Below are 25,886 nucleotides of genomic sequence, written 5' to 3' on the forward strand. Positions count from 1 at the left end.
GTATCTAATCCTATAATGTGTGATACTGTCTGCTGAGCCGTGTATCTAATCCTATCCTGTGTGATACTGTCTGCTGAGCCGTGTATCTAATCCTCTCCTGTGATACTGTCTGCTGAGCTGTGTATCTAATCCTATCCTGTGTGATACTGTCTGCTGAGCCGCGTATCTAATCCTATCCTGTGTGATACTGACTGCTGAGCCGTGTATCTAATCCTATCCTGTGTGATACTGTCTGCTGTGTATCTAATCCTGTCCTGTGTGATACTGACTGCTGAGCCGTGTATCTAATCCTATCCTGTGTGATACTGTCTGCTGAGCCGTGTATCTAATCCTCTCCTGTGATACTGTCTGCTGAGCCGTGTATCTAAACCTATCCTGTGTGATACTGTCTGCTGAGCCGTGTATCTAATCCTATCCTGTGTGATACTGTTTGCTGAGCCGTGTATCTAATCCTATCCTCTGTGATACTGACTGCTGAGCCGTGTATCTAATCCTATCCTGTGTGACAGTGTCTGCTGAGCCGTGTATCTAATCCTATCCTGTGTGACAGTGTCTGCTGAGCCGTGTATCTAATCCTATCCTGTGTGATACTGTCTGCTGAGCCGTGTATCTAATCCTATCCTGTGTGATACTGTCTGCTGAGCCGTGTATCTAATGTTATCCTGTGTGATACTGCCTGCTGAGCCGTGTATCTAATCCTATCCTGTGTGATACTGTCTGCTGAGCCGTGTATCTAATCCTATCCTGTGTGATACCATCTGCTGAGCTGTGTATCTAATCCTATCCTGTGTGATACTGTCTGCTGAGCCGTGTATCTAATCCTCTCCTGTGTGATACTGTCTGCTGAGCTGTGTATCTAATCCTATCCTGTGTGATACTGCCTGCTGAGCTGTGTATCTAATCCCATCCTGTGTGATACTGACTGCTGAGCCGTGTATCTAATCCTATAATGTGTGATACTGTCTGCTGAGCCGTGTATCTAATCGCCTCCTGTGAGATACTGTCTGCTGAGCCGTGTATCTAATCCTCTCCTGTGTGATACTGTCTGCTGAGCCGTGTATCTAATCCTCTCCTGTGATACTGTCTGCTGAGCTGTGTATCTAATCCTATCCTGTGTGATACTGTCTGCTGAGCTGTGTATCTAATCCTATCCTGTGTGATACTGTCTGCTGAGCCGTGTATCTAATCCTATCCTGTGTGATACTGTTTGCTGAGCCGTGTATCTAATCCTATCCTCTGTGATACTGACTGCTGAGCCGTGTATCTAATCCTATCCTGTGTGACAGTGTCTGCTGAGCCGTGTATCTAATCCTATGCTGTGTGACAGTGTCTGCTGAGCCGTGTATCTAATCCTATCCTGTGTGATACTGTCTGCTGAGCCGTGTATCTAATCCTATCCTGTGTGATACTGTCTGCTGAGCCGTGTATCTAATCTTATCCTGTGTGATACTGCCTGCTGAGCTGTGTATCTTATCCTGTACTGTGTGATACTGACTGCTGAGCTGTGTATCTAATCCTCTCCTGTGTGATACTGTCTGCTGAGCTGTGTATCTAATCCTGTACTGTGTGATACTGACTGCTGAGCTGTGTATCTAATCCTATCCCGTGTGATACTGACTGGGAGCCGTGTATCTAGTCCTATCCTGTGTGATACTGTCTGCTGAGCCGTGTATCTAATCCTGTACTGTGTGATACTGACTGCTGAGCCGTGTATCTAATCCTATCCTGTGTGATACTGACTGCTGAGCGGTGTATCTAATCCTATCCTGTGTGACAGTGTCTGCTGAGCCGTGTATCTAATCCTGTACTGTGTGATACTGACTGCTCAGCGGTGTATCTAATCCTCTCCTGTGTGATACTGTCTGCTGAGCCGTGTATCTAATCCTATCCTGTGTGATGATACTGTCTGCTGAGCTGTGTATCTAATCCTATCCTGTGTGATGATACTGTCTGCTGAGCCGTGTATCTAATCCTCTCCTGTGTGACACTGTCTGCTGAGCCGTGTATCTAATCCTATCCTGTGTGATACTGTCTGCTGAGCCGCGTATCTAATCCTATCCTGTGTGATACTGACTGCTGAGCCGTGTATCTAATCCTATCCTGTGTGATACTGTCTGCTGAGCCGCGTATCTAATCATCTCCTGTGTGATACTGTCTGCTGAGCCGCGTATCTAATCCTCTCCTGTGTGATACTGTCTGCTGAACTGTGTATCTAATCCTATCCTGTGTGATACTGACTGCTGAGCTGTGTATCTAATCCTATCCTGTGTGATACTGTTTGCTGAGCTGTGTATCTAATCCCATCCTGTGATACTGTCTGCTGAGCCGTGTATCTAATCCTCTCCTGTGTGATACTGTCTGCTGAGCCATGTATCTAATCCTGTACTGTGTGATACTGACTGCTGAGCTGTGTATCTAATCCTATCCCGTGTGACACTGACTGCTGAGCCGTGTATCTAGTCCTATCCTGTGTGATACTGTCTGCTGAGCCGTGTATCTAATCCTGTACTGTGTGATACTGACTGCTGAGCGGTGTATCTAATCCTCTCCTGTGTGATACTGACTGCTGAGCTGTGTATCTAATCCTCTCCTGTGTGATACTGTCTGCTGAGCTGTGTATCTAATCCTCTCCTGTGTGATACTGACTGCTGAGCCGTGTATCTAATCCTCTCCTGTGTGATACTGTCTGCTGAGCCGTGTATCTAATCCTCTCCTGTGTGATACTGACTGCTGAGCTGTGTATCTAATCCTATCCTGTGTGATACTGTCTGCTGAGCCGTGTATCTAATCCTATAATGTGTGATACTGTCTGCTGAGCCGTGTATCTAATCCTATCCTGTGTGATACTGTCTGCTGAGCCGTGTATCTAATCCTCTCCTGTGATACTGTCTGCTGAGCTGTGTATCTAATCCTATCCTGTGTGATACTGTCTGCTGAGCTGTGTATCTAATCCTATCCTGTGTGATACTGTCTGCTGAGCCGTGTATCTAATCCTATCCTGTGTGATACTGTTTGCTGAGCCGTGTATCTAATCCTATCCTCTGTGATACTGACTGCTGAGCCGTGTATCTAATCCTATCCTGTGTGACAGTGTCTGCTGAGCCGTGTATCTAATCCTATCCTGTGTGACAGTGTCTGCTGAGCCGTGTATCTAATCCTATCCTGTGTGATACTGTCTGCTGAGCCGTGTATCTAATCCTATCCTGTGTGATACTGTCTGCTGAGCCGTGTATCTAATCCTATCCTGTGTGATACCATCTGCTGAGCTGTGTATCTAATCCTATCCTGTGTGATACTGTCTGCTGAGCCGTGTATCTAATCCTCTCCTGTGTGATACTGTCTGCTGAGCTGTGTATCTAATCCTATCCTGTGTGATACTGCCTGCTGAGCTGTGTATCTAATCCCATCCTGTGTGATACTGACTGCTGAGCCGTGTATCTAATCCTATAATGTGTGATACTGTCTGCTGAGCCGTGTATCTAATCCTATCCTGTGTGACACTGTCTGCTGAGCCGTGTATCTAATCGCCTCCTGTGAGATACTGTCTGCTGAGCCGTGTATCTAATCCTCTCCTGTGTGATACTGTCTGCTGAGCCGTGTATCTAATCCTCTCCTGTGATACTGTCTGCTGAGGTGTGTATCTAATCCTATCCTGTGTGATACTGTCTGCTGAGCTGTGTATCTAATCCTATCCTGTGTGATACTGTCTGCTGAGCCGTGTATCTAATCCTATCCTGTGTGATACTGTTTGCTGAGCCGTGTATCTAATCCTATCCTCTGTGATACTGACTGCTGAGCCGTGTATCTAATCTTATCCTGTGTGATACTGTCTGCTGAGCCGTGTATCTAATCCTATGCTGTGTGACAGTGTCTGCTGAGCCGTGTATCTAATCCTATGCTGTGTGACAGTGTCTGCTGAGCCGTGTATCTAATCCTATCCTGTGTGATACTGTCTGCTGAGCCGTGTATCTAATCCTATCCTGTGTGATACTGTCTGCTGAGCCGTGTATCTAATCTTATCCTGTGTGATACTGCCTGCTGAGCTGTGTATCTTATCCTGTACTGTGTGATACTGACTGCTGAGCTGTGTATCTAATCCTCTCCTGTGTGATACTGTCTGCTGAGCTGTGTATCTAATCCTGTACTGTGTGATACTGACTGCTGAGCTGTGTATCTAATCCTATCCCGTGTGATACTGACTGCTGAGCCGTGTATCTAGTCCTATCCTGTGTGATACTGTCTGCTGAGCCGTGTATCTAATCCTGTACTTTGTGATACTGACTGCTGAGCCGTGTATCTAATCCTATCCTGTGTGATACTGACTGCTGAGCGGTGTATCTAATCCTATCCTGTGTGACAGTGTCTGCTGAGCCGTGTATCTAATCCTGTACTGTGTGATACTGACTGCTCAGCGGTGTATCTAATCCTCTCCTGTGTGATACTGTCTGCTGAGCCGTGTATCTAATCCTATCCTGTGTGATGATACTGTCTGCTGAGCTGTGTATCTAATCCTATCCTGTGTGATGATACTGTCTGCTGAGCCGTGTATCTAATCCTCTCCTGTGTGACACTGTCTGCTGAGCCGTGTATCTAATCCTATCCTGTGTGATACTGACTGCTGAGCCGTGTATCTAATCCTATCCTGTGTGATACTGTCTGCTGAGCCGCGTATCTAATCATCTCCTGTGTGATACTGTCTGCTGAGCCGCGTATCTAATCCTCTCCTGTGTGATACTGTCTGCTGAACTGTGTATCTAATCCTATCCTGTGTGATACTGACTGCTGAGCTGTGTATCTAATCCTATCCTGTGTGATACTGTTTGCTGAGCTGTGTATCTAATCCCATCCTGTGATACTGTCTGCTGAGCCGTGTATCTAATCCTCTCCTGTGTGATACTGTCTGCTGAGCCATGTATCTAATCCTGTACTGTGTGATACTGACTGCTGAGCTGTGTATCTAATCCTATCCCGTGTGACACTGACTGCTGAGCCGTGTATCTAGTCCTATCCTGTGTGATACTGTCTGCTGAGCCGTGTATCTAATCCTGTACTGTGTGATACTGACTGCTGAGCGGTGTATCTAATCCTCTCCTGTGTGATACTGACTGCTGAGCTGTGTATCTAATCCTCTCCTGTGTGATACTGTCTGCTGAGCTGTGTATCTAATCCTCTCCTGTGTGATACTGACTGCTGAGCTGTGTATCTAATCCTATCCTGTGTGATACTGCCTGCTGAGCTGTGTATCTAATCCCATCCTGTGTGATACTGACTGCTGAGCCGTGTATCTAATCCTATAATGTGTGATACTGTCTGCTGAGCCGTGTATCTAATCCTATCCTGTGTGATACTGTCTGCTGAGCCGTGTATCTAATCCTCTCCTGTGATACTGTCTGCTGAGCTGTGTATCTAATCCTATCCTGTGTGATACTGTCTGCTGAGCTGTGTATCTAAACCTATCCTGTGTGATACTGTCTGCTGAGCCGTGTATCTAATCCTATCCTGTGTGATACTGTTTGCTGAGCCGTGTATCTAATCCTATCCTCTGTGATACTGACTGCTGAGCCGTGTATCTAATCCTATCCTGTGTGACAGTGTCTGCTGAGCCGTGTATCTAATCCTATCCTGTGTGACAGTGTCTGCTGAGCCGTGTATCTAATCCTATCCTGTGTGATACTGTCTGCTGAGCCGTGTATCTAATCCTATCCTGTGTGATACTGTCTGCTGAGCCGTGTATCTAATGTTATCCTGTGTGATACTGCCTGCTGAGCCGTGTATCTAATCCTATCCTGTGTGATACTGTCTGCTGAGCCGTGTATCTAATCCTATCCTGTGTGATACCATCTGCTGAGCTGTGTATCTAATCCTATCCTGTGTGATACTGTCTGCTGAGCCGTGTATCTAATCCTCTCCTGTGTGATACTGTCTGCTGAGCTGTGTATCTAATCCTATCCTGTGTGATACTGCCTGCTGAGCTGTGTATCTAATCCCATCCTGTGTGATACTGACTGCTGAGCCGTGTATCTAATCCTATAATGTGTGATACTGTCTGCTGAGCCGTGTATCTAATCGCCTCCTGTGAGATACTGTCTGCTGAGCCGTGTATCTAATCCTCTCCTGTGTGATACTGTCTGCTGAGCCGTGTATCTAATCCTCTCCTGTGATACTGTCTGCTGAGCTGTGTATCTAATCCTATCCTGTGTGATACTGTCTGCTGAGCTGTGTATCTAATCCTATCCTGTGTGATACTGTCTGCTGAGCCGTGTATCTAATCCTATCCTGTGTGATACTGTTTGCTGAGCCGTGTATCTAATCCTATCCTCTGTGATACTGACTGCTGAGCCGTGTATCTAATCCTATCCTGTGTGACAGTGTCTGCTGAGCCGTGTATCTAATCCTATGCTGTGTGACAGTGTCTGCTGAGCCGTGTATCTAATCCTATCCTGTGTGATACTGTCTGCTGAGCCGTGTATCTAATCCTATCCTGTGTGATACTGTCTGCTGAGCCGTGTATCTAATCTTATCCTGTGTGATACTGCCTGCTGAGCTGTGTATCTTATCCTGTACTGTGTGATACTGACTGCTGAGCTGTGTATCTAATCCTCTCCTGTGTGATACTGTCTGCTGAGCTGTGTATCTAATCCTGTACTGTGTGATACTGACTGCTGAGCTGTGTATCTAATCCTATCCCGTGTGATACTGACTGGGAGCCGTGTATCTAGTCCTATCCTGTGTGATACTGTCTGCTGAGCCGTGTATCTAATCCTGTACTGTGTGATACTGACTGCTGAGCCGTGTATCTAATCCTATCCTGTGTGATACTGACTGCTGAGCGGTGTATCTAATCCTATCCTGTGTGACAGTGTCTGCTGAGCCGTGTATCTAATCCTGTACTGTGTGATACTGACTGCTCAGCGGTGTATCTAATCCTCTCCTGTGTGATACTGTCTGCTGAGCCGTGTATCTAATCCTATCCTGTGTGATGATACTGTCTGCTGAGCTGTGTATCTAATCCTATCCTGTGTGATGATACTGTCTGCTGAGCCGTGTATCTAATCCTCTCCTGTGTGACACTGTCTGCTGAGCCGTGTATCTAATCCTTTCCTGTGTGATACTGTCTGCTGAGCCGCGTATCTAATCCTATCCTGTGTGATACTGACTGCTGAGCCGTGTATCTAATCCTATCCTGTGTGATACTGTCTGCTGAGCCGCGTATCTAATCATCTCCTGTGTGATACTGTCTGCTGAGCCGCGTATCTAATCCTCTCCTGTGTGATACTGTCTGCTGAACTGTGTATCTAATCCTATCCTGTGTGATACTGACTGCTGAGCTGTGTATCTAATCCTATCCTGTGTGATACTGTTTGCTGAGCTGTGTATCTAATCCCATCCTGTGATACTGTCTGCTGAGCCGTGTATCTAATCCTCTCCTGTGTGATACTGTCTGCTGAGCCATGTATCTAATCCTGTACTGTGTGATACTGACTGCTGAGCTGTGTATCTAATCCTATCCCGTGTGACACTGACTGCTGAGCCGTGTATCTAGTCCTATCCTGTGTGATACTGTCTGCTGAGCCGTGTATCTAATCCTGTACTGTGTGATACTGACTGCTGAGCGGTGTATCTAATCCTCTCCTGTGTGATACTGACTGCTGAGCTGTGTATCTAATCCTCTCCTGTGTGATACTGTCTGCTGAGCTGTGTATCTAATCCTCTCCTGTGTGATACTGACTGCTGAGCCGTGTATCTAATCCTCTCCTGTGTGATACTGTCTGCTGAGCCGTGTATCTAATCCTCTCCTGTGTGATACTGACTGCTGAGCTGTGTATCTAATCCTATCCTGTGTGATACTGTCTGCTGAGCCGTGTATCTAATCCTATAATGTGTGATACTGTCTGCTGAGCCGTGTATCTAATCCTATCCTGTGTGATACTGTCTGCTGAGCCGTGTATCTAATCCTCTCCTGTGATACTGTCTGCTGAGCTGTGTATCTAATCCTATCCTGTGTGATACTGTCTGCTGAGCTGTGTATCTAATCCTATCCTGTGTGATACTGTCTGCTGAGCCGTGTATCTAATCCTATCCTGTGTGATACTGTTTGCTGAGCCGTGTATCTAATCCTATCCTCTGTGATACTGACTGCTGAGCCGTGTATCTAATCCTATCCTGTGTGACAGTGTCTGCTGAGCCGTGTATCTAATCCTATCCTGTGTGACAGTGTCTGCTGAGCCGTGTATCTAATCCTATCCTGTGTGATACTGTCTGCTGAGCCGTGTATCTAATCCTATCCTGTGTGATACCATCTGCTGAGCTGTGTATCTAATCCTATCCTCTGTGATACTGTCTGCTGAGCCGTGTATCTAATCCTATCCTGTGTGATACTGTCTGCTGAGCCGTGTATCTAATCCTATCCTGTGTGATACCATCTGCTGAGCTGTGTATCTAATCCTCTCCTGTGTGATACTGTCTGCTGAGCTGTGTATCTAATCCTATCCTGTGTGATACTGCCTGCTGAGCTGTGTATCTAATCCCATCCTGTGTGATACTGACTGCTGAGCCGTGTATCTAATCCTATAATGTGTGATACTGTCTGCTGAGCCGTGTATCTAATCCTATCCTGTGTGACACTGTCTGCTGAGCCGTGTATCTAATCGCCTCCTGTGAGATACTGTCTGCTGAGCCGTGTATCTAATCCTCTCCTGTGTGATACTGTCTGCTGAGCCGTGTATCTAATCCTCTCCTGTGATACTGTCTGCTGAGGTGTGTATCTAATCCTATCCTGTGTGATACTGTCTGCTGAGCTGTGTATCTAATCCTATCCTGTGTGATACTGTCTGCTGAGCCGTGTATCTAATCCTATCCTGTGTGATACTGTTTGCTGAGCCGTGTATCTAATCCTATCCTCTGTGATACTGACTGCTGAGCCGTGTATCTAATCCTATCCTGTGTGACAGTGTCTGCTGAGCCGTGTATCTAATCCTATGCTGTGTGACAGTGTCTGCTGAGCCGTGTATCTAATCCTATCCTGTGTGATACTGTCTGCTGAGCCGTGTATCTAATCCTATCCTGTGTGATACTGTCTGCTGAGCCGTGTATCTAATCTTATCCTGTGTGATACTGCCTGCTGAGCTGTGTATCTTATCCTGTACTGTGTGATACTGACTGCTGAGCTGTGTATCTAATCCTCTCCTGTGTGATACTGTCTGCTGAGCTGTGTATCTAATCCTGTACTGTGTGATACTGACTGCTGAGCTGTGTATCTAATCCTATCCCGTGTGATACTGACTGCTGAGCCGTGTATCTAGTCCTATCCTGTGTGATACTGTCTGCTGAGCCGTGTATCTAATCCTGTACTTTGTGATACTGACTGCTGAGCCGTGTATCTAATCCTATCCTGTGTGATACTGACTGCTGAGCGGTGTATCTAATCCTATCCTGTGTGACAGTGTCTGCTGAGCCGTGTATCTAATCCTGTACTGTGTGATACTGACTGCTCAGCGGTGTATCTAATCCTCTCCTGTGTGATACTGTCTGCTGAGCCGTGTATCTAATCCTATCCTGTGTGATGATACTGTCTGCTGAGCTGTGTATCTAATCCTATCCTGTGTGATGATACTGTCTGCTGAGCCGTGTATCTAATCCTCTCCTGTGTGACACTGTCTGCTGAGCCGTGTATCTAATCCTATCCTGTGTGATACTGACTGCTGAGCCGTGTATCTAATCCTATCCTGTGTGATACTGTCTGCTGAGCCGCGTATCTAATCATCTCCTGTGTGATACTGTCTGCTGAGCCGCGTATCTAATCCTCTCCTGTGTGATACTGTCTGCTGAACTGTGTATCTAATCCTATCCTGTGTGATACTGACTGCTGAGCTGTGTATCTAATCCTATCCTGTGTGATACTGTTTGCTGAGCTGTGTATCTAATCCCATCCTGTGATACTGTCTGCTGAGCCGTGTATCTAATCCTCTCCTGTGTGATACTGTCTGCTGAGCCATGTATCTAATCCTGTACTGTGTGATACTGACTGCTGAGCTGTGTATCTAATCCTATCCCGTGTGACACTGACTGCTGAGCCGTGTATCTAGTCCTATCCTGTGTGATACTGTCTGCTGAGCCGTGTATCTAATCCTGTACTGTGTGATACTGACTGCTGAGCGGTGTATCTAATCCTCTCCTGTGTGATACTGACTGCTGAGCTGTGTATCTAATCCTCTCCTGTGTGATACTGTCTGCTGAGCTGTGTATCTAATCCTCTCCTGTGTGATACTGACTGCTGAGCCGTGTATCTAATCCTCTCCTGTGTGATACTGTCTGCTGAGCCGTGTATCTAATCCTCTCCTGTGTGATACTGACTGCTGAGCTGTGTATCTAATCCTATCCTGTGTGATACTGTCTGCTGAGCCGTGTATCTAATCCTCTCCTGTGTGATACTGACTGCTGAGCAGTGTATCTAATCCTCTCCTGTGTGATACTGTCTGCTGAGCCGTGTATCTAATCCTCTCCTGTGTGATACTGTCTGCTGAGCCGTGTATCTAATCCTGTACTGTGTGATACTGACTGCTGAGCCGTGTATCTAATCCTGTACTGTGTGATACTGTCTGCTGAGCCGTGTATCTAATCCTATCCTGTGTGATACTGACTGCTGAGCCGTGTATCTAATCCTGTACTGTGTGATACTGACTGCTGAGCGGTGTATCTAATCCTCTCCTGTGTGATACTGTCTGCTGAGCCGTGTATCTAATCCTATCCTGTGTGATACTGACTGCTGAGCCGTGTATCTAATCCTGTACTGTGTGATACTGTCTGCTGAGCTGTGTATTTAATCCTATCCTGTGTGATACTGTCTGCTGAGCTGTGTATCTAATCCTATCCTGTGTGATACTGACTGCTGAGCCGTGTATCTAATCCTATCCTGTGTGATACTGTCTGCTGAGCTGTGTATCTAATCCTATCCTATGTGATACTGTCTGCTGAGCTGTGTATCTAATCCTGTACTGTGTGATACTGACTGCTGAGCCGTGTATCTAATCCTCCTGTGTGATACTGTCTGCTGAGCCGTGTATCTAATCCTGCACTGTGTGATACTGACTGCTGAGCGGTGTATCTAATCCTGTACTGTGTGATACTGACTGCTGAGCGGTGTATCTAATCCTCTCCTGTGTGATACTGTCTGCTGAGCCGTGTATCTAATCCTATCCTGTGTGATACTGACTGCTGAGCCGTGTATCTAATCCTGTACTGTGTGATACTGTCTGCTGAGCCGTGTATCTAATCCTCTCCTGTGTGATACTGTCTGCTGAGCCGTGTATCTAATCCTGTACTGTGTGATACTGACTGCTGAGCGGTGTATCTAATCCTGTACTGTGTGATACTGACTGCTGAGCGGTGTATCTAATCCTCTCCTGTGTGATACTGTCTGCTGAGCCGTGTATCTAATCCTATCCTGTGTGATACTGACTGCTGAGCCGTGTATCTAATCCTGTACTGTGTGATACTGTTTGCTGAGCTGTGTATTTAATCCTATCCTGTGTGATACTGTCTGCTGAGCTGTGTATCTATTCCTATCCTGTGTGATACTGACTGCTGAGCCGTGTATCTAATCCTATCCTGTGTGATACTGTCTGCTGAGCTGTGTATCTAATCCTATCCTATGTGATACTGTCTGCTGAGCTGTGTATCTAATCCTGTACTGTGTGATACTGACTGCTGAGCCGTGTATCTAATCCTCCTGTGTGATACTGTCTGCTGAGCCGTGTATCTAATCCTATCCTGTAGCCGTGTATCTAATCCTATCCTGTGTGATACTGTCTGCTGAGCCGTGTATCTAATCCTCTCCTGTGATACTGTCTGCTGAGCCGTGTATCTAATCATCTCCTGTGTGATACTGTCTGCTGAGCCGTGTATCTAATCCTGTCCTGTGTGATACTGTCTGCTGAGCTGTGTATCTAATCCTATCCTGTGTGATACTGTCTGCTGAGCCGTGTATCTAATCCTGTCCTGTGTGATACTGTCTGCTGAGCTGCGTATCTAATCCTATCCTGTGTGATACTGACTGCTGAGCTGTGTATCTAATCCCATCCTGTGTGATACTGACTGCTCAGCGGTGTATCTAATCCTCTCCTGTGTGATACTGTCTGCTGAGCCGTGTATCTAATCCTATCCTGTGTGATGATACTGTCTGCTGAGCTGTGTATCTAATCCTATCCTGTGTGATACTGTCTGCTGAGCTGTGTATCTAATCCTGTCCTGTGTGATACTGTCTGCTGAGCTGTGTATCTAATCCTATCCTGTGTGATACTGTCTGCTGAGCCGTGTATCTAATCCTGTCCTGTGTGATACTGTCTGCTGAGCTGTGTATCTAATCCTATCCTGTGTGATACTGTCTGCTGAGCTGTGTATCTAATCCTGTCCTGTGTGATACTGACTGCTGAGCCGTGTATCTAATCCTATCCTGTGTGATACTGACTGCTGAGCGGTGTATCTAATCCTATCCTGTGTGATACTGACTGCTGAGCGGTGTATCTAATCCTGTACTGTGTGATACTGACTGCTGAGCCGTGTATCTAATCCTCCCCTGTGTGATACTGTCTGCTGAGCCGTGTATCTAATCCTATCCTGTGATACAGTCTGCTGAGCTGTGTATCTAATCCTATCCTGTGATACTGTCTGCTGAGCCGTGTATCTAATCCTATCCTGTGATACTGTCTGCTGAGCCGTGTATCTAATCCTATCCTGTGTGATACTGACTGCTGAGCTGTGTATCTAATCCTGTCCTGTGTGATACTGTCTGCTGAGCCGTGTATCTAATCCTATCCTGTGTGATACTGACTGCTGAGCTGTGTATCTAATCCTATCCTGTGTGATACTGTCTGCTGAGCCGTGTATCTAATCCTCTCCTGTGTGATACTGTCTGCTGAGCTGTGTATCTAATCCTCTCCTGTGTGATACTGTCTGCTGAGCCGTGTATCTTATCCCATCCTGTGTGATACTGTCTGCTGAGCTGTGTATCTAATCCTCTCCTGTGTGATACTGTCTGCTGAGCCGTGTATCTAATCCTCTCCTGTGTGATACTGACTGCTGAGCCGTGTATCTAATCCTCTCCTGTGTGATACTGTCTGCTGAGCCGTGTATCTTATCCCATCCTGTGTGATACTGTCTGCTGAGCTGTGTATCTAATCCTCTCCTGTGTGATACTGTCTGCTGACCCATGTATCTAATCCAATCCCATGTGATACCGTCTGTGAGCTGTGAGTAACTTCTATAAGACCAGATGTAGATTTCAGTGTCGGTTTTTGTCCATGACACCATTTTTGTAGGGATCTGATGTGCCAGTCATGAGAAATTTAGTCCAGAAGATATATGCAAATCAGTCTGGAAGTGCACTGGGGGCGTGTCAGTGCACTTTATGAAGCAGTACAGGTACACTGACACGCCGCCAATGCACTTCCAGATTGATTTACATATATCTTCTGGACTAAATTTCTCATGATTGGCAAATTAGATCCCTACAAAAATGGTGTCATTTTTCTTGGTGGACGAGCAACTACACAGCCGCACCGCTGCTTCCATATGCAAAAATGACTGACAGCTTTCCTCTCCTTCAGGCACTCCGCTGATCTGTGTGACCATATGGGCCGTATTAAGGCTTCATTTTGACGACCAGGGGTAAGTATGAGACATGTGCAGCCTTACATGTGGTATAATGCAGAATATTAGGGGCGGAGAATTGGGGATTGGAGACCATGGTGGAGGTTGGGGGCCGTGGTGGAAGTTGGGGTCCGTGGTGGAGGTTGAAGGTCGTGGTGGAGGTTGGGGTCCGTGGTGGAGGTTGAAGGTCGTGGTGTGGGTTGAGGGACATGGTGGAGGTTGGTGACTTGGTGGAGGTTGAAGGTCATGGTGGAGGTTGAGGGACGTGGTGGAGGTTGAAGGTCGTGGTGGAGGTTGAGGGACGTGGTGGAGGTTGGGGTCCGTGGTGGAAGTTGGGGTCCGTGGTGGAGGTTGAAGGTCGTGGTGGAGGTTGAGGGACGTGGTGGAGGTTGGGGGCCGTGGTGGAAGTTGGGGTCCGTGGTGGAGGTTGAAGGTCGTGGTGGAGGTTGAGGGACGTGGTGGAGGTTGGGGTCCGTGGTGGAGGTTGAAGGTCGTGGTGGAGGTTGAGGGACATGGTGGAGGTTGGTGACTTGGTGGAGGTTGAAGGTCATGGTGGAGGTTGAGGGACGTGGTGGAGGTTGAAGGTCGTGGTGGAGGTTGGGGTCCGTGGTCGAGGTTGAAGGTCGTGGTGGAGGTTGAGGGACATGGTGGAGGTTGGTGACTTGGTGGAGGTTGAAGGTCATGGTGGAGGTTGAGGGACGTGGTGGAGGTTGAAGGTCGTGGTGGAGGTTGAGGGACGTGGTGGAGGTTGGGGTCCGTGGTGGAGGTTGAAGGTCGTGGTGTGGGTTGAGGGACATGGTGGAGGTTGGTGACTTGGTGTAGGTTGAAGGTCATGGTGGAGGTTGAGGGACGTGGTGGAGATTGCTCAACAAGGTGTAGGTTGGGGGACATGGTGGAGTTTGGGTTAAAAAAGAGTGTAACCATTTAAATGTCTGTCCAGCAATAGAAAAATATTTAGAATTTAGAGTCCTCAGTGGTTGATACCTTTTAATGGCTAACTGAAAAGATGGTAACACATTGCAAGATTTCGAGACTACACAGGTCTCTTCGACAGGCAAAGACTAAAACAAATTCTGAAGAATCACATATTTATGCACAACATAGCACAGAAAAAAAAACAAAAAACAAACAAAACAAAACCATGGATAAGACTGGAGACATGAAGCAGAATTACCATGGGTAATAAACAGTTATGTCCATAAATATTGGGCCAGTTCTTAGATAAGAATGTATTATTGTCCTCTGATTAGGGTCTCTGTTGTGATGACCCCTCATAGTCTGAGGGGCAAGTTCCTTGATGTAAAAAGACATAAATCCGTGCGACACATTCATTCCACCACTAAGACTGTCAAAGGTCGTCATCAGTTTATATTCCCAGACTCTTCTGTCTCTCTGAGATTTGAAGTTACCTTTTAACACCAGTAATTTCATGTTCATAATGTTATGATTTGGGAGACAAAAATGTATTGCCACAGGTAGATCCATTCTTTTTTCTCTTATTGTGTGGCGGTGAGAATTCATTCTTGTTCTAAGCTTTTGCCCTGTCTCCCCCACATACAGACCCCCAGTTAGACATTTAGTACAAATAATACCATCTTTTCAGTTAGCCATTAAAAGGTATCAACCACTGAGGACTCTCAATTCTAAATATTTTTTTACTAGATTGTGGCCCGCTTCTAACGCATCGGGTATTCTAGAATATGCATGTCCCCATAGCATATGGACAATGATGATTCCAGAATTCGCAGCAGACTGTGCCCGTCGCTGATTGGTCGAGGCAACCTTTATGACATCATCGTCGCCATGCTGTGCCCGTCGCTGATTCTAACGCATCGGGTATTCTAGAATATGCATGTCCCCGTAGTATATGGACAATGATGATTCCAGAAATTGCGGCAGACTGTGCCCGTCACTGATTGGTCGAGGCAACCTTTATGACATCATCGTCGCCATGGCAACCATTATGACATCTACGTCGATACTGTGCCCGTCGCTGAATCAGAAACTTGGGATTTCTACGTCCTTTATGACATCATCGTCGCTGTGCCCGTTGCTGATTGGTCAAGGCCTGGCGGCCTCGACCAATCAGAGACGCGGGATGTCTACGTCCTTTATGACATCATCGTCGCTGTGCCCGTTGCTGATTGGTCAAGGCCTGGCGGCCTCGACCAATCAGAGACGCGGGATGTCTACGTCCTTTATGACATCATTGTCGCTGTGCCCGTCGCTGATTGGTCGAGGCCTGGGGGCCTCGACCAATCAGAGAGACGGGATTTCTACGTCGATGCTGTGCCCGTCGCTGATTGGTCGAGGCCTGTTGGCCTCGACCAATCAGAGAGACGGGATTTCTACGTCGATGCTGTGCCCGTCGCTGATTGGTCGAGGCCTGGCGGCCTCGACCAATCAGAGACGCGGGATTTCCAGGACAGACAGACAGACAGACAGACGGAAAAACCCTTAGACAATCTATATATATAATTGTCTAAGGGTTTTTCCGTCTGTCTGTCTGTCTTTCTGTCTGTCTGTCTGTCCTGGAAATCCCGGCTCTCTGATTGGTCGAGGCCGCCAGGCCTCGACCAATCAGCGACGGGCACAGCGACGATGATGTCATAAAGGACGTAGAAATCCCGCGTCTGATTGGTCGAGGCCGCCAGGCCTCGACCAATCAGCAAAGGGCACAGCGACGATGATGTCATAAAGGACGTAGACATCTCACGTTTCTGATTCAGCGACGGGCACAGTATCGACGAAGATGTCATTATGGTTGCCATGGCGACGATGATGTCATAAAGGTTGCCTCGACCAATCAGCGACGGGCACAGTGTGCCGCGAATTCTGGAATCATCATTGTCCATATACTACGGGGACATGCATATTCTAGAATACCCGATGCGTTAGAATCGGGCCACAATCTAGTTATATATATAGATCTACTGGCTAACACGGTACCATGATACAGTGCCTACAAGTAGTATTCAACCCCCTGCAGATTTAGCAGGTTTACACATTTGGAATTAACTTGGCATTGTGACATTTGGACTGTAGATCAGCCTGGAAGTGTGAAATGCACTGCAGCAAAAAAGAATGTTATTTCTTTGTTTATTTTTTTTTTTTAAATTGTGAAAAGTCTTTTCAGAGGGTCATTTATTATTCAACCCCTCAACCGACCAGAATTCTGTTTGGTTCCCCTAAAGTATTAAGAAGTAGTTCAGGCACAAAGAACAATGAGCTTCACATGTTTGGATTAATTATCTCTTTTTCCAGCCTTTTCTGACTATTTAAGACCCTCCCCAAACTTGTGAACAGCACTCATACATGGTCAACATGGGAAAGACAAAGGAGCATTCCAAGGCCATCAGAGACAAGATCGTGGAGGGTCACAAGGCTGGCAAGGGGTACAAAACCCTTTCCAAGGAGTTGGGCCTACCTGTCTCCACTGTTGGGAGCATCATCCGGAAGTGGAAGGCTTATGGAACTACTGTTAGCCTTCCACAGCCTGGACAGCCTTTGAAAGTTTCCTCCCATGCCGAGGCCAGGCTTGTCCGAAGAGTCAAGGCTAACCCAAGGACAACAAGGAAGGAGCTCCGGGAAGATCTCATGGCAGTGGGGACATTGGTTTCAGTCAATACCATAAGTAACGTACACCACCGCAATGGTCTCCGTTCCAGACGAGCCCGTAAGGTACCTTTACTTTCAAAGCGTCATGTCAAGGCTCATCTACAGTTTGCTCATGATCACTTGGAGGACTCTGAGACTGACTGGGTCAAGGTTCTCTGGTCTGATGAGACCAAGATCGAGATCTTTGGTGCCAACCACACACGTGACGTTTGGAGACTGGATGGCACTGCATACGACCCCAAGAATACCATCCCTACAGTCAAGCATGGTGGTGGCAGCATCATGCTGTGGGGCTGTTTCTTGGCCAAGGGGCCTGGCCATCTGGTCCGCATCCATGGGAAGATGGATAGCACGGCCTACCTGGAGATTTTGGCCAAGAACCTCCACTCCTCCATCAAGGATCTTAAGATGGGTCATCATTTCATCTTCCAACAAGACAACGACCCAACGCACACAGCCAAGAAAACCAAGGCCTGGTTCAAGAGGCAAAAAATCAAGGTGTTGCAGTGGCCTAGTCAGTCTCCTGACCTTAACCCAATTGAAAACTTGTGGAAGGAACTCAAGATTAAAGTCCACATGAGACACCCAAAGAACCTAGATAACTTGGTGAAGATCTGCATGGAGGAGTGGGCCAAGATAACTCCAGAGACCTGTGCCGGCCTGATCAGGTCTTATAAAAGACGATTATTAGCTGTAATTGCAAACAAAGGTTATTCCACAAAATATTAAACCTAGGGGTTGAATAATAATTGACCCACACTTTTATGTTTAAAATTTATAAAAATTAAACTTTTTGGTTTGTAAGATTTATGCATCTGTTATAAATCCTGCTCTTGTTTGAAGTTTGAAGGCTCTAACTTGTTTGCATCTTATTAAACCTGCTAAATCTGCAGGGGGTTGAATACTACTTGTAGGCACTGTATGTATCTTTCCTGTCCAGCAATAGAAAAGCATGGGGCTCACCTCCAGCCTTTCCTGACTGCGCTAATTTACATACAAAAAAAATGTTTTAATTGCTTTTTATTGCATTTTTAGGGGGAGGTATAAAAAGTGAAAAATGGCAATTTTTGTTATTTGATTTTTTATAATTTCTTTGATTTTATATTAGTAAGACGCTGGGCGAGGCTTCAGTACAAAGTTGGCAAGGACCAAGACCCCATCTGCCATGACAACCCATTATGGGGGTGATGGGCGCTTAAACAGATGCCCAACCAGACTGTGCCGCCATTTGAATGTCACTGTCAAGGCCTGAAGTCATTAAACAGAAGCGATCAGCGTTAGCTCCGATTGCTGCTGTTGGACGAAGGTGTCACCTGTATAACACAGCCAGCACCCGCCGAGGCCACATAGCGTGAACGCAGCCTTAGCGCACTATATTATACATCTGGCTTTAGTAGCAGCTGATTGGCATTGTGCTGTCTTTACATCGTTGATTACTTGGAAAATGATTGAAGAAAACAAATGTTTGATGTTATTGTTGTTGTTTATTATTATTTTTTTTAGCTGCTGGGAGATGAATACTAATGTGGCTCTCTGGTGGGTGATTAAGGGTCCCGTCATCGGCTCCATTATGGTAAGTAAAACTGAAATAAATGATAAAATATGTAAATGGTGGACGGTAATATCTTACCTCCGCGTTGTTGGATTGTTTTGTATTACTGATATCATTTTTAGTATGTGTCACTGAACAGGAGCGGTGGATATGACGGTCATTATATTGCTGTCACCTGGCTAAATCTTCTTCCACCGTCATTAAAAAATGTTTCAAAAAAGTCAAAAAGTACAACTGGAAGTGACATACACACCCAGCCATAAAATAGCCATTGGATGGGCGATACGGAACCTCTAGTGCTGGCAGAACGCCAATAAGGAGGAACTGCCCACTGAAAACAATGGATAGCGAGTGACAAATTCCCAAGTATAAATGTTGCCAACAAATGTGTAAATGTAGCTGAAATATCACGACGGTTATTTTTTCTGCTCCTATAATTGTGGCTTAAACTCAATCATTTTTTTTTAAATTATTTTAATAAGGGCTGTGAGGTGGTAAAATAATTTGACAAGTTTTGACGCATGCGTATTTGCACAAATAATTTAGTTTTTAATTTTTTTTATCATTTTCTATCATTCTATGACTTTTGTAAAAAATTCCCGCAGTCAGAAAAATTCTGTTAAAGCCGCACATCAAGTGCTCAGGAGCTGCGCTCGCCGCATACACGGTGGATGCAGGCTGTGTTATACGGCCGGCACCTGCCTCTAACACAAGCGACCGGAGCTGGATCTGATCGCTGCTGCATTAGATTCTGCAACCAGTCTCTGTGGCAGCAGAGGGGTTAATACGTCAGGCGCCCCTTACCCCACAGTGTGTATCGGAAGACAAGTAAGGGAAGAATTAATGATCGCAGCTCTGCAGTTCACAGCTGTGTGGACACCGTCACCACGTGACTCCGTCACACCTCTGACAGTCGAGGGCTCCGGTGATAATAGGATTCCGACAAATGTACAAAATGCAACATTGTCTCCAGATTTCACTTCTCGCTTCTTCCAACAGATCAACTTTGTGCTGTTCGTGGGAATCATCATCATTTTGGTGCAGAAGCTTCAGTCCCCCGACATCGGCGGCAACGAGTCCAGCATATACCTGTGAGTGCACGAGCGGGGTCTCCTGCCCCGAAACTGGAGGCTCCACAGAAACCCCCAATAATGACCAACCTGGGTATAGTATATGCAATCAGAAATAGCACCAGCTGTGCACACATATCCCAGAAAATACCCAGGTTAGACCAGCTGTGCACACATATCCCAGAAAATGCCCAGGTTATACCAGATCTATCATAATAAGAAGATACCCAGGTTATACCAGCCATATAGACATATTTATATACAGGAGATGCTCAGGTTATACCAGCTATATATACATATTTATATACAGGAGATGCCCAGGTTATACCAGCTGTACATATATAATTATATACAGGAGATGCCCAGGTTATACCAGCTGTACATGTATAATTATATACAGGAGATGCCCAGGTTATACCAGCTGTACATATATAATTATATACAGGAGATGCCCAGGTTATACCAGCTGTACATGTATAATTATATACAGGAGATGCCCAGGTTATACCAGCTGTACATATATAATCATATACAGGAGATGCCCAGGTTATACCAGCTGTACATATATAATTATATACAGGATATACCCAGGTTATATTAGCTGTACATATATAATTATATACAGGAGATGCCCAGGTTATACCAGCTGTACATATATAATCATATACAGGAGATGCCCAGGTTATACCACCTGTACATATATAATTTTATACAGAAGATACCCTGGTTAGACCAGATCTATCATAATAAGAAGATACCCAGGTTATACCAGCTATATAGACATATTTATATACAGGAGATGCTCAGGTTATACCAGCTATATATACATATTTATATACAGGAGATGCCCAGGTTATACCAGCTGTACATATATAATTATATGCAGGAGATACCCAGGTTATACCAGCTGTGCATATATAATTATATACAGGAGATGCCCAGGCTATACCAGCTGTACATTATATATAGTGTATACAATCAGAAATAGCACCAGGGGTCCGCTCATACCAGCTGTGCACACATATCCCAGAAAATACCCAGGTTAGTCCAGATCTATCATAATAAGAAGATACCCAGGTTATACCAGCCATATAGACATATTTATATACAGGAGATACCCAGGTTATACCAGCTATATATACATACTAGCTGAAGAGCCCGGCGTTGCCTGGGCATAGTAAATATCTGTGGTTAGTAATAGCACCTCACTTCTCTTATTTTCCCATCATGCCTCTCATTTTCCCCCTCACATCTCTCATTTTCCCCCTCACACCTCTCATTCCCCCCTAACACTTGTCATTTCGACCTCACATCTGTCATTTTCCGATCACTCCACTTTTTTTTCCCTCACTCCTCTCATTTTGCACTCACACCTTTTCATTTTCACCTCACACCTCTCATTTTCACCTCAGTATATACATGTTTGTCATCTCCCTTATATATAGTATACACCTGTATGTCATATCCTGTATATAGTATATACCTGTATGTCATCTCCCCTGTAAATAGTGTATATACCTGCTGTATGTCATCTCCCCTGTATGTAGTATATACCTGTATGTCATCTCCTCCTATATATAGTATATACCTGTATGTCATCTCCTCCTATATATAGTATATACCTGTATGTCATCTCCTCCTGTATATAGTATATACCTGTGTGTCATCTCCCCTGTATATAGTATATATCTGTGTGTCATCTCCTCCTGTATATAGTATATACCTGTATGTCATCTTCTATATATAGCATATACCTGTATGTCATCTCCTCCTGTATATAGTATATACCTGTAGGTAATCTGCTCCTGTATATAGTATATACCTGTGTGTCATCTCCTCCTGTATATAGTATATACCTGTATGTAATCTCCTCCTGTATATAGTATGTACCTGTATGTCATCTCCTCCTCTATCTACTATATAAAGCTGAATGTGTGTATGTTTGTATGTGTGTGTGTGTGTGTATGTGTGTGTGTGTGTGTGTGTGTGTATGTCCGGGATTGGCATCTGCACCGTCGCAGCTACAGCCACAAAATTTTGCACAGTCACACGTCTGGACCCCGAGAGCGTCATAGGCTATATTGTGAGGCGAAATTTTAACCCCGCGCGTTCCAATTCACCAAACAATTTTGCCCCTATCTACATAATGGGGAAAAAAGTGAAAGGAAAAGTGTTGGAAGCGTCGCAGCTACAGCAACAACATTTTGCACAGTCACACGTCTGGACCCTGAGAGCGTCATAGGCTATGTTGTGAGGTGAAATTTTAACCCCGCGCTTTCCAATTCACCAAACTATTTTTCCCCTATCTACATAATGGGGAAAAGTGAAAGGAAATGTGTTGGAGGCAAATTGACAGCTGCCAGATGTGAACAAGGGGGACTTAAAGAATGAGAGCGATGGCGCCAAAGAGTATATACCGATCAGTTGCTAAGGTGGGGCCCCGACATGAGATACTCACCACACATGGGGATATGAACACACACACAAAATGCGTCACACACTACCACGTGCATGAACACATATTACCCTTAGCACACATTTCACCACAAATACACCAACCTCGCCACATAAAAGTCAAAACACAAAAGTCGCCGCTCAAAACTCACCACGCGCAAAACTCGCCACATGCAAAAAATAGGCTCACGCAAAACTCGCCACAAGTGCAAAACTCACCTCATGGAAAACTCGCCACACGCAAAACTTGCACACGTGGAAAAATTGCCACATGCACAAAATTTGCAACACATGCAAAAGTTGCCTCACACAAAACTTGCACATACTCAAAAGGCACCAGACATAAAACTCACCACGCGCAAAGCTCGCCATGCGCAAAACTTGCTGCACACAACTTGCTACACCAACCTGTCACATGCAACTCGACACACAAAAAGTTGCTACACGCATGTTGCCACACAAAACTCATCTCACAAAAGTCGCTACATGCATGTCGCCACACACAACTCAACACACACAACTTGACAAATGAAACTCGCCCTAAAACACACACAAGTCTGGTATTATCCTTCAAAAATAAAAATCTGATTAATAAGCAGACAAACTACAACAAATGTACCATATAGGAAATACGGCAGCTGTCAGTCACATGACCTGTCTATTATGTGTATGTGTGAGCTAATATATACTGCCAGGGGGAGGGCTTCCTGTTGGCTGGGGATTTATCAGGCTGCCAATTTATCTTACAAATACTGAGGTAAAAATACTGAGCAAATAACGTGTTAACGAGGTCTAATACAGGAGATCACACAGGTATATACTATATACAGGGGAGATGACACACAGATATATACTATACACAGGAGAGATGACACACAGGTATATACTATATAGAGGAGGAGATGACATACAGGTACATACTATATACAGGAGGAGATGACATACAGGTATATACTATATACAGGAGGAGATGACACACAGGTATATACTATATACAGGAGCAGATTACCTACAGGTATATACTATATACAGGAGGAGATGACATACAGGTATATGCTATATATAGAAGATGACATACAGGTATATACTATATACAGGAGGAGATGACACACAGATATATACTATATACAGGGGAGATGACACACAGATATATACTATATACAGGAGGAGATGACATACAGGTATATACTATATATAGAAGGAGATGACATACAGGTATATACTATATATAGGAGGAGATGACATACAGGTATATACTATATATAGGAGGAGATGACATACAGGGATATACTATATATAGGAGGAGATGACATACAGGTATATACTATATACAGGGGAGATGACACACAGCAGGTATATACTATATACAGGGGAGATGACATACAGGTATATACTATATACAGGAGATGACATACAGGTGTATACTATATATAAGGGAGATGACAAACATGTACTGTATATACTGAGGTGAAAATGAGAGGTGTGAGGTGAAAATGAAAAGGTGTGAGTGCAAAATGAGAGGAGTGAGGGAAAATAGTGTAGTGATCGGAAAATGACAGATGTTAGGTCGAAATGACAAGTGTTAGGGGGGAATGAGAGGAGTGAGGGAGAAAATGAGAGGAGTGAGGGAGAAAATGAGAGATGTGAGGGGGAAAATTAAAGATGTGATTGGGAAAATGAGAGGCACGATGGGAAAATAAGAGAAGTGATGTGCTATAACTAACCACAGATATTTACTATGCCCAGGCAACGCCGGGCTCTTCAGCTAGTATAGTATATACCTGTGTGTCATCTCTCCTGTGTATAGTATATATCTGTGTGTCATCTCCCCTGTATATAGTATATACCTGTGTGTCATCTCCTCCTGTATTAGACCTCGTTCACACGTTATTTGCTCAGTATTTTTACCTCAGTATTTGTAAGCTAAATTGGCAGCCTGATAAATCCCCAGCCAACAGGAAGCCCTCCCCCTGGCAGTATATATTAGCTCACACATACACATAATAGACAGGTCATGTGACTGACAGCTGCCGTATTTCCTATATGGTACATTTGTTGTAGTTTGTCTGCTTATTAATCAGATTTTTATTTTTGAAGGATAATACCAGACTTGTGTGTGTTTTAGGGCGAGTTTCGTTTGTCAAGTTGTGTGTGTTGAGTTGTGTGTGGCAACATGCGTGTAGCAACATTTTGTGTGTCGAGTTGCATGTGACAGGTTAGTGTAGCAAGTTGTGTGCAGCAAGTTTTGCGCATGGCGAGTTTTGCGCGTGGTGAGTTTTATGTCTGGTGCCTTTTGAGTATGTGCAAGTTTTGTGTGAGGCAACTTTTGCATGTGTTGCAAATTTTGTGCATGTGGCAATTTTTCCGCATGTGCAAGTTTTGCATGTGGCGAGTTTTCCATGAGGTGAGTTTTGCACTTGTGGCGTGTTTTCCATGACGTGAGTTTTGCATGTGGCGAGTTTTCCATGAGGTGAGTTTTGCACTTGTGGCGAGTTTTGCGTGAGCCTAGTTTTTGCATGTGGCAAGTTTTGCGCGTGGCGAGTTTTGAGCGGCGACTTTTGTGTTTCGACTTTTATGTGGCGAGGTTGGTGTATGTGTGGTGAAATGTGTGCTGAGGGTGGTATATGTGTTCATGCACGTGGTAGTGTGTGGAGCATGTTGTGTGTGTGTTCATATCCCCGTGTGTGGTGAGTATCCCATGTCGGGGCCCCACCTTAGCAACTGATCGGTATATACTCTTTGGCGCCATCGCTCTCATTCTTTAAGTCCCCCTTGTTCACATCTGGCAGCTGTCAATTTGCCTCCAACACTTTTCCTTTCACTTTTCCCCATTATGTAGATAGGGGCAAAATTGTTTGGTGAATTGGAACACGCAGGGTTAAAATTTCGTCTCACAACATAGCCTATGACGCTCTCAGGGTCCAGACGTGTGACTGTGCAAAATTTTGTGGCTGTAGCTGCGACGGTGCAGATGCCAATCCCGGACATACACACACACACATACACACACATTCAGCTTTATATAGTAGATTTATATACAGGAGTTACTCAGGTTATACCAGCTGTATATACATATTTATATACAGGAGATGCCCAGTTTATACCAGCTGGACATATATAATTTTATACAGAAGATAAACAGGTTATACCATCTGTACATATATAATTATATACAGGAGATGCCCAGGTTATACCGGCTGTATATACATATTTATATACAGGAGATGCTCAGGTTATACCAGCTATATATACATATTTATATACAGGAGTTACCCAGGTTATACCGGCTGTACATATATAATTATATACAGGAGATGCCCAGTTTATACCAGCTGGACATATATAATTTTATACAGAAGATACCCAGGTTATACCAGCTGTACATATATAATTATATGCAGAGTTTACCCAAGTTATACCAGCTGTACATATATAATTATATACAGGAGATGCCCAGGCTATACCAGCTGTACATATATAATTATACACAGGAGATGCCCAGGTTTTACCAGCTGTACATATATAATTATATATAGAAGATGCCC

The 25,886-nt window shown here is 45.0% G+C and overlaps 1 protein-coding gene across 2 annotated transcripts in view; it reads left to right on the plus strand.

Annotated features, from left to right (window-relative positions):
• ADCYAP1R1 (ADCYAP receptor type I) overlaps window positions 1–25,886 on the plus strand; it is a 292,904-nt gene that overhangs the window by 224,576 nt on the left and 42,442 nt on the right. For both annotated transcript variants that reach the window (XM_069729249.1, XM_069729250.1), the window contains exons 11-13: window positions 13,605–13,665; window positions 18,769–18,838; window positions 19,817–19,908. In XM_069729249.1, the coding sequence (XP_069585350.1) occupies window positions 13,605–13,665; window positions 18,769–18,838; window positions 19,817–19,908 (223 nt within the window). The remainder of the gene's footprint in view (window positions 1–13,604; window positions 13,666–18,768; window positions 18,839–19,816; window positions 19,909–25,886) is intronic.

The sequence above is a fragment of the Ranitomeya imitator genome, chromosome 6 (assembly GCF_032444005.1).
Source record: "Ranitomeya imitator isolate aRanImi1 chromosome 6, aRanImi1.pri, whole genome shotgun sequence".
Taxonomy (NCBI): Eukaryota; Metazoa; Chordata; class Amphibia; order Anura; family Dendrobatidae; genus Ranitomeya; species Ranitomeya imitator.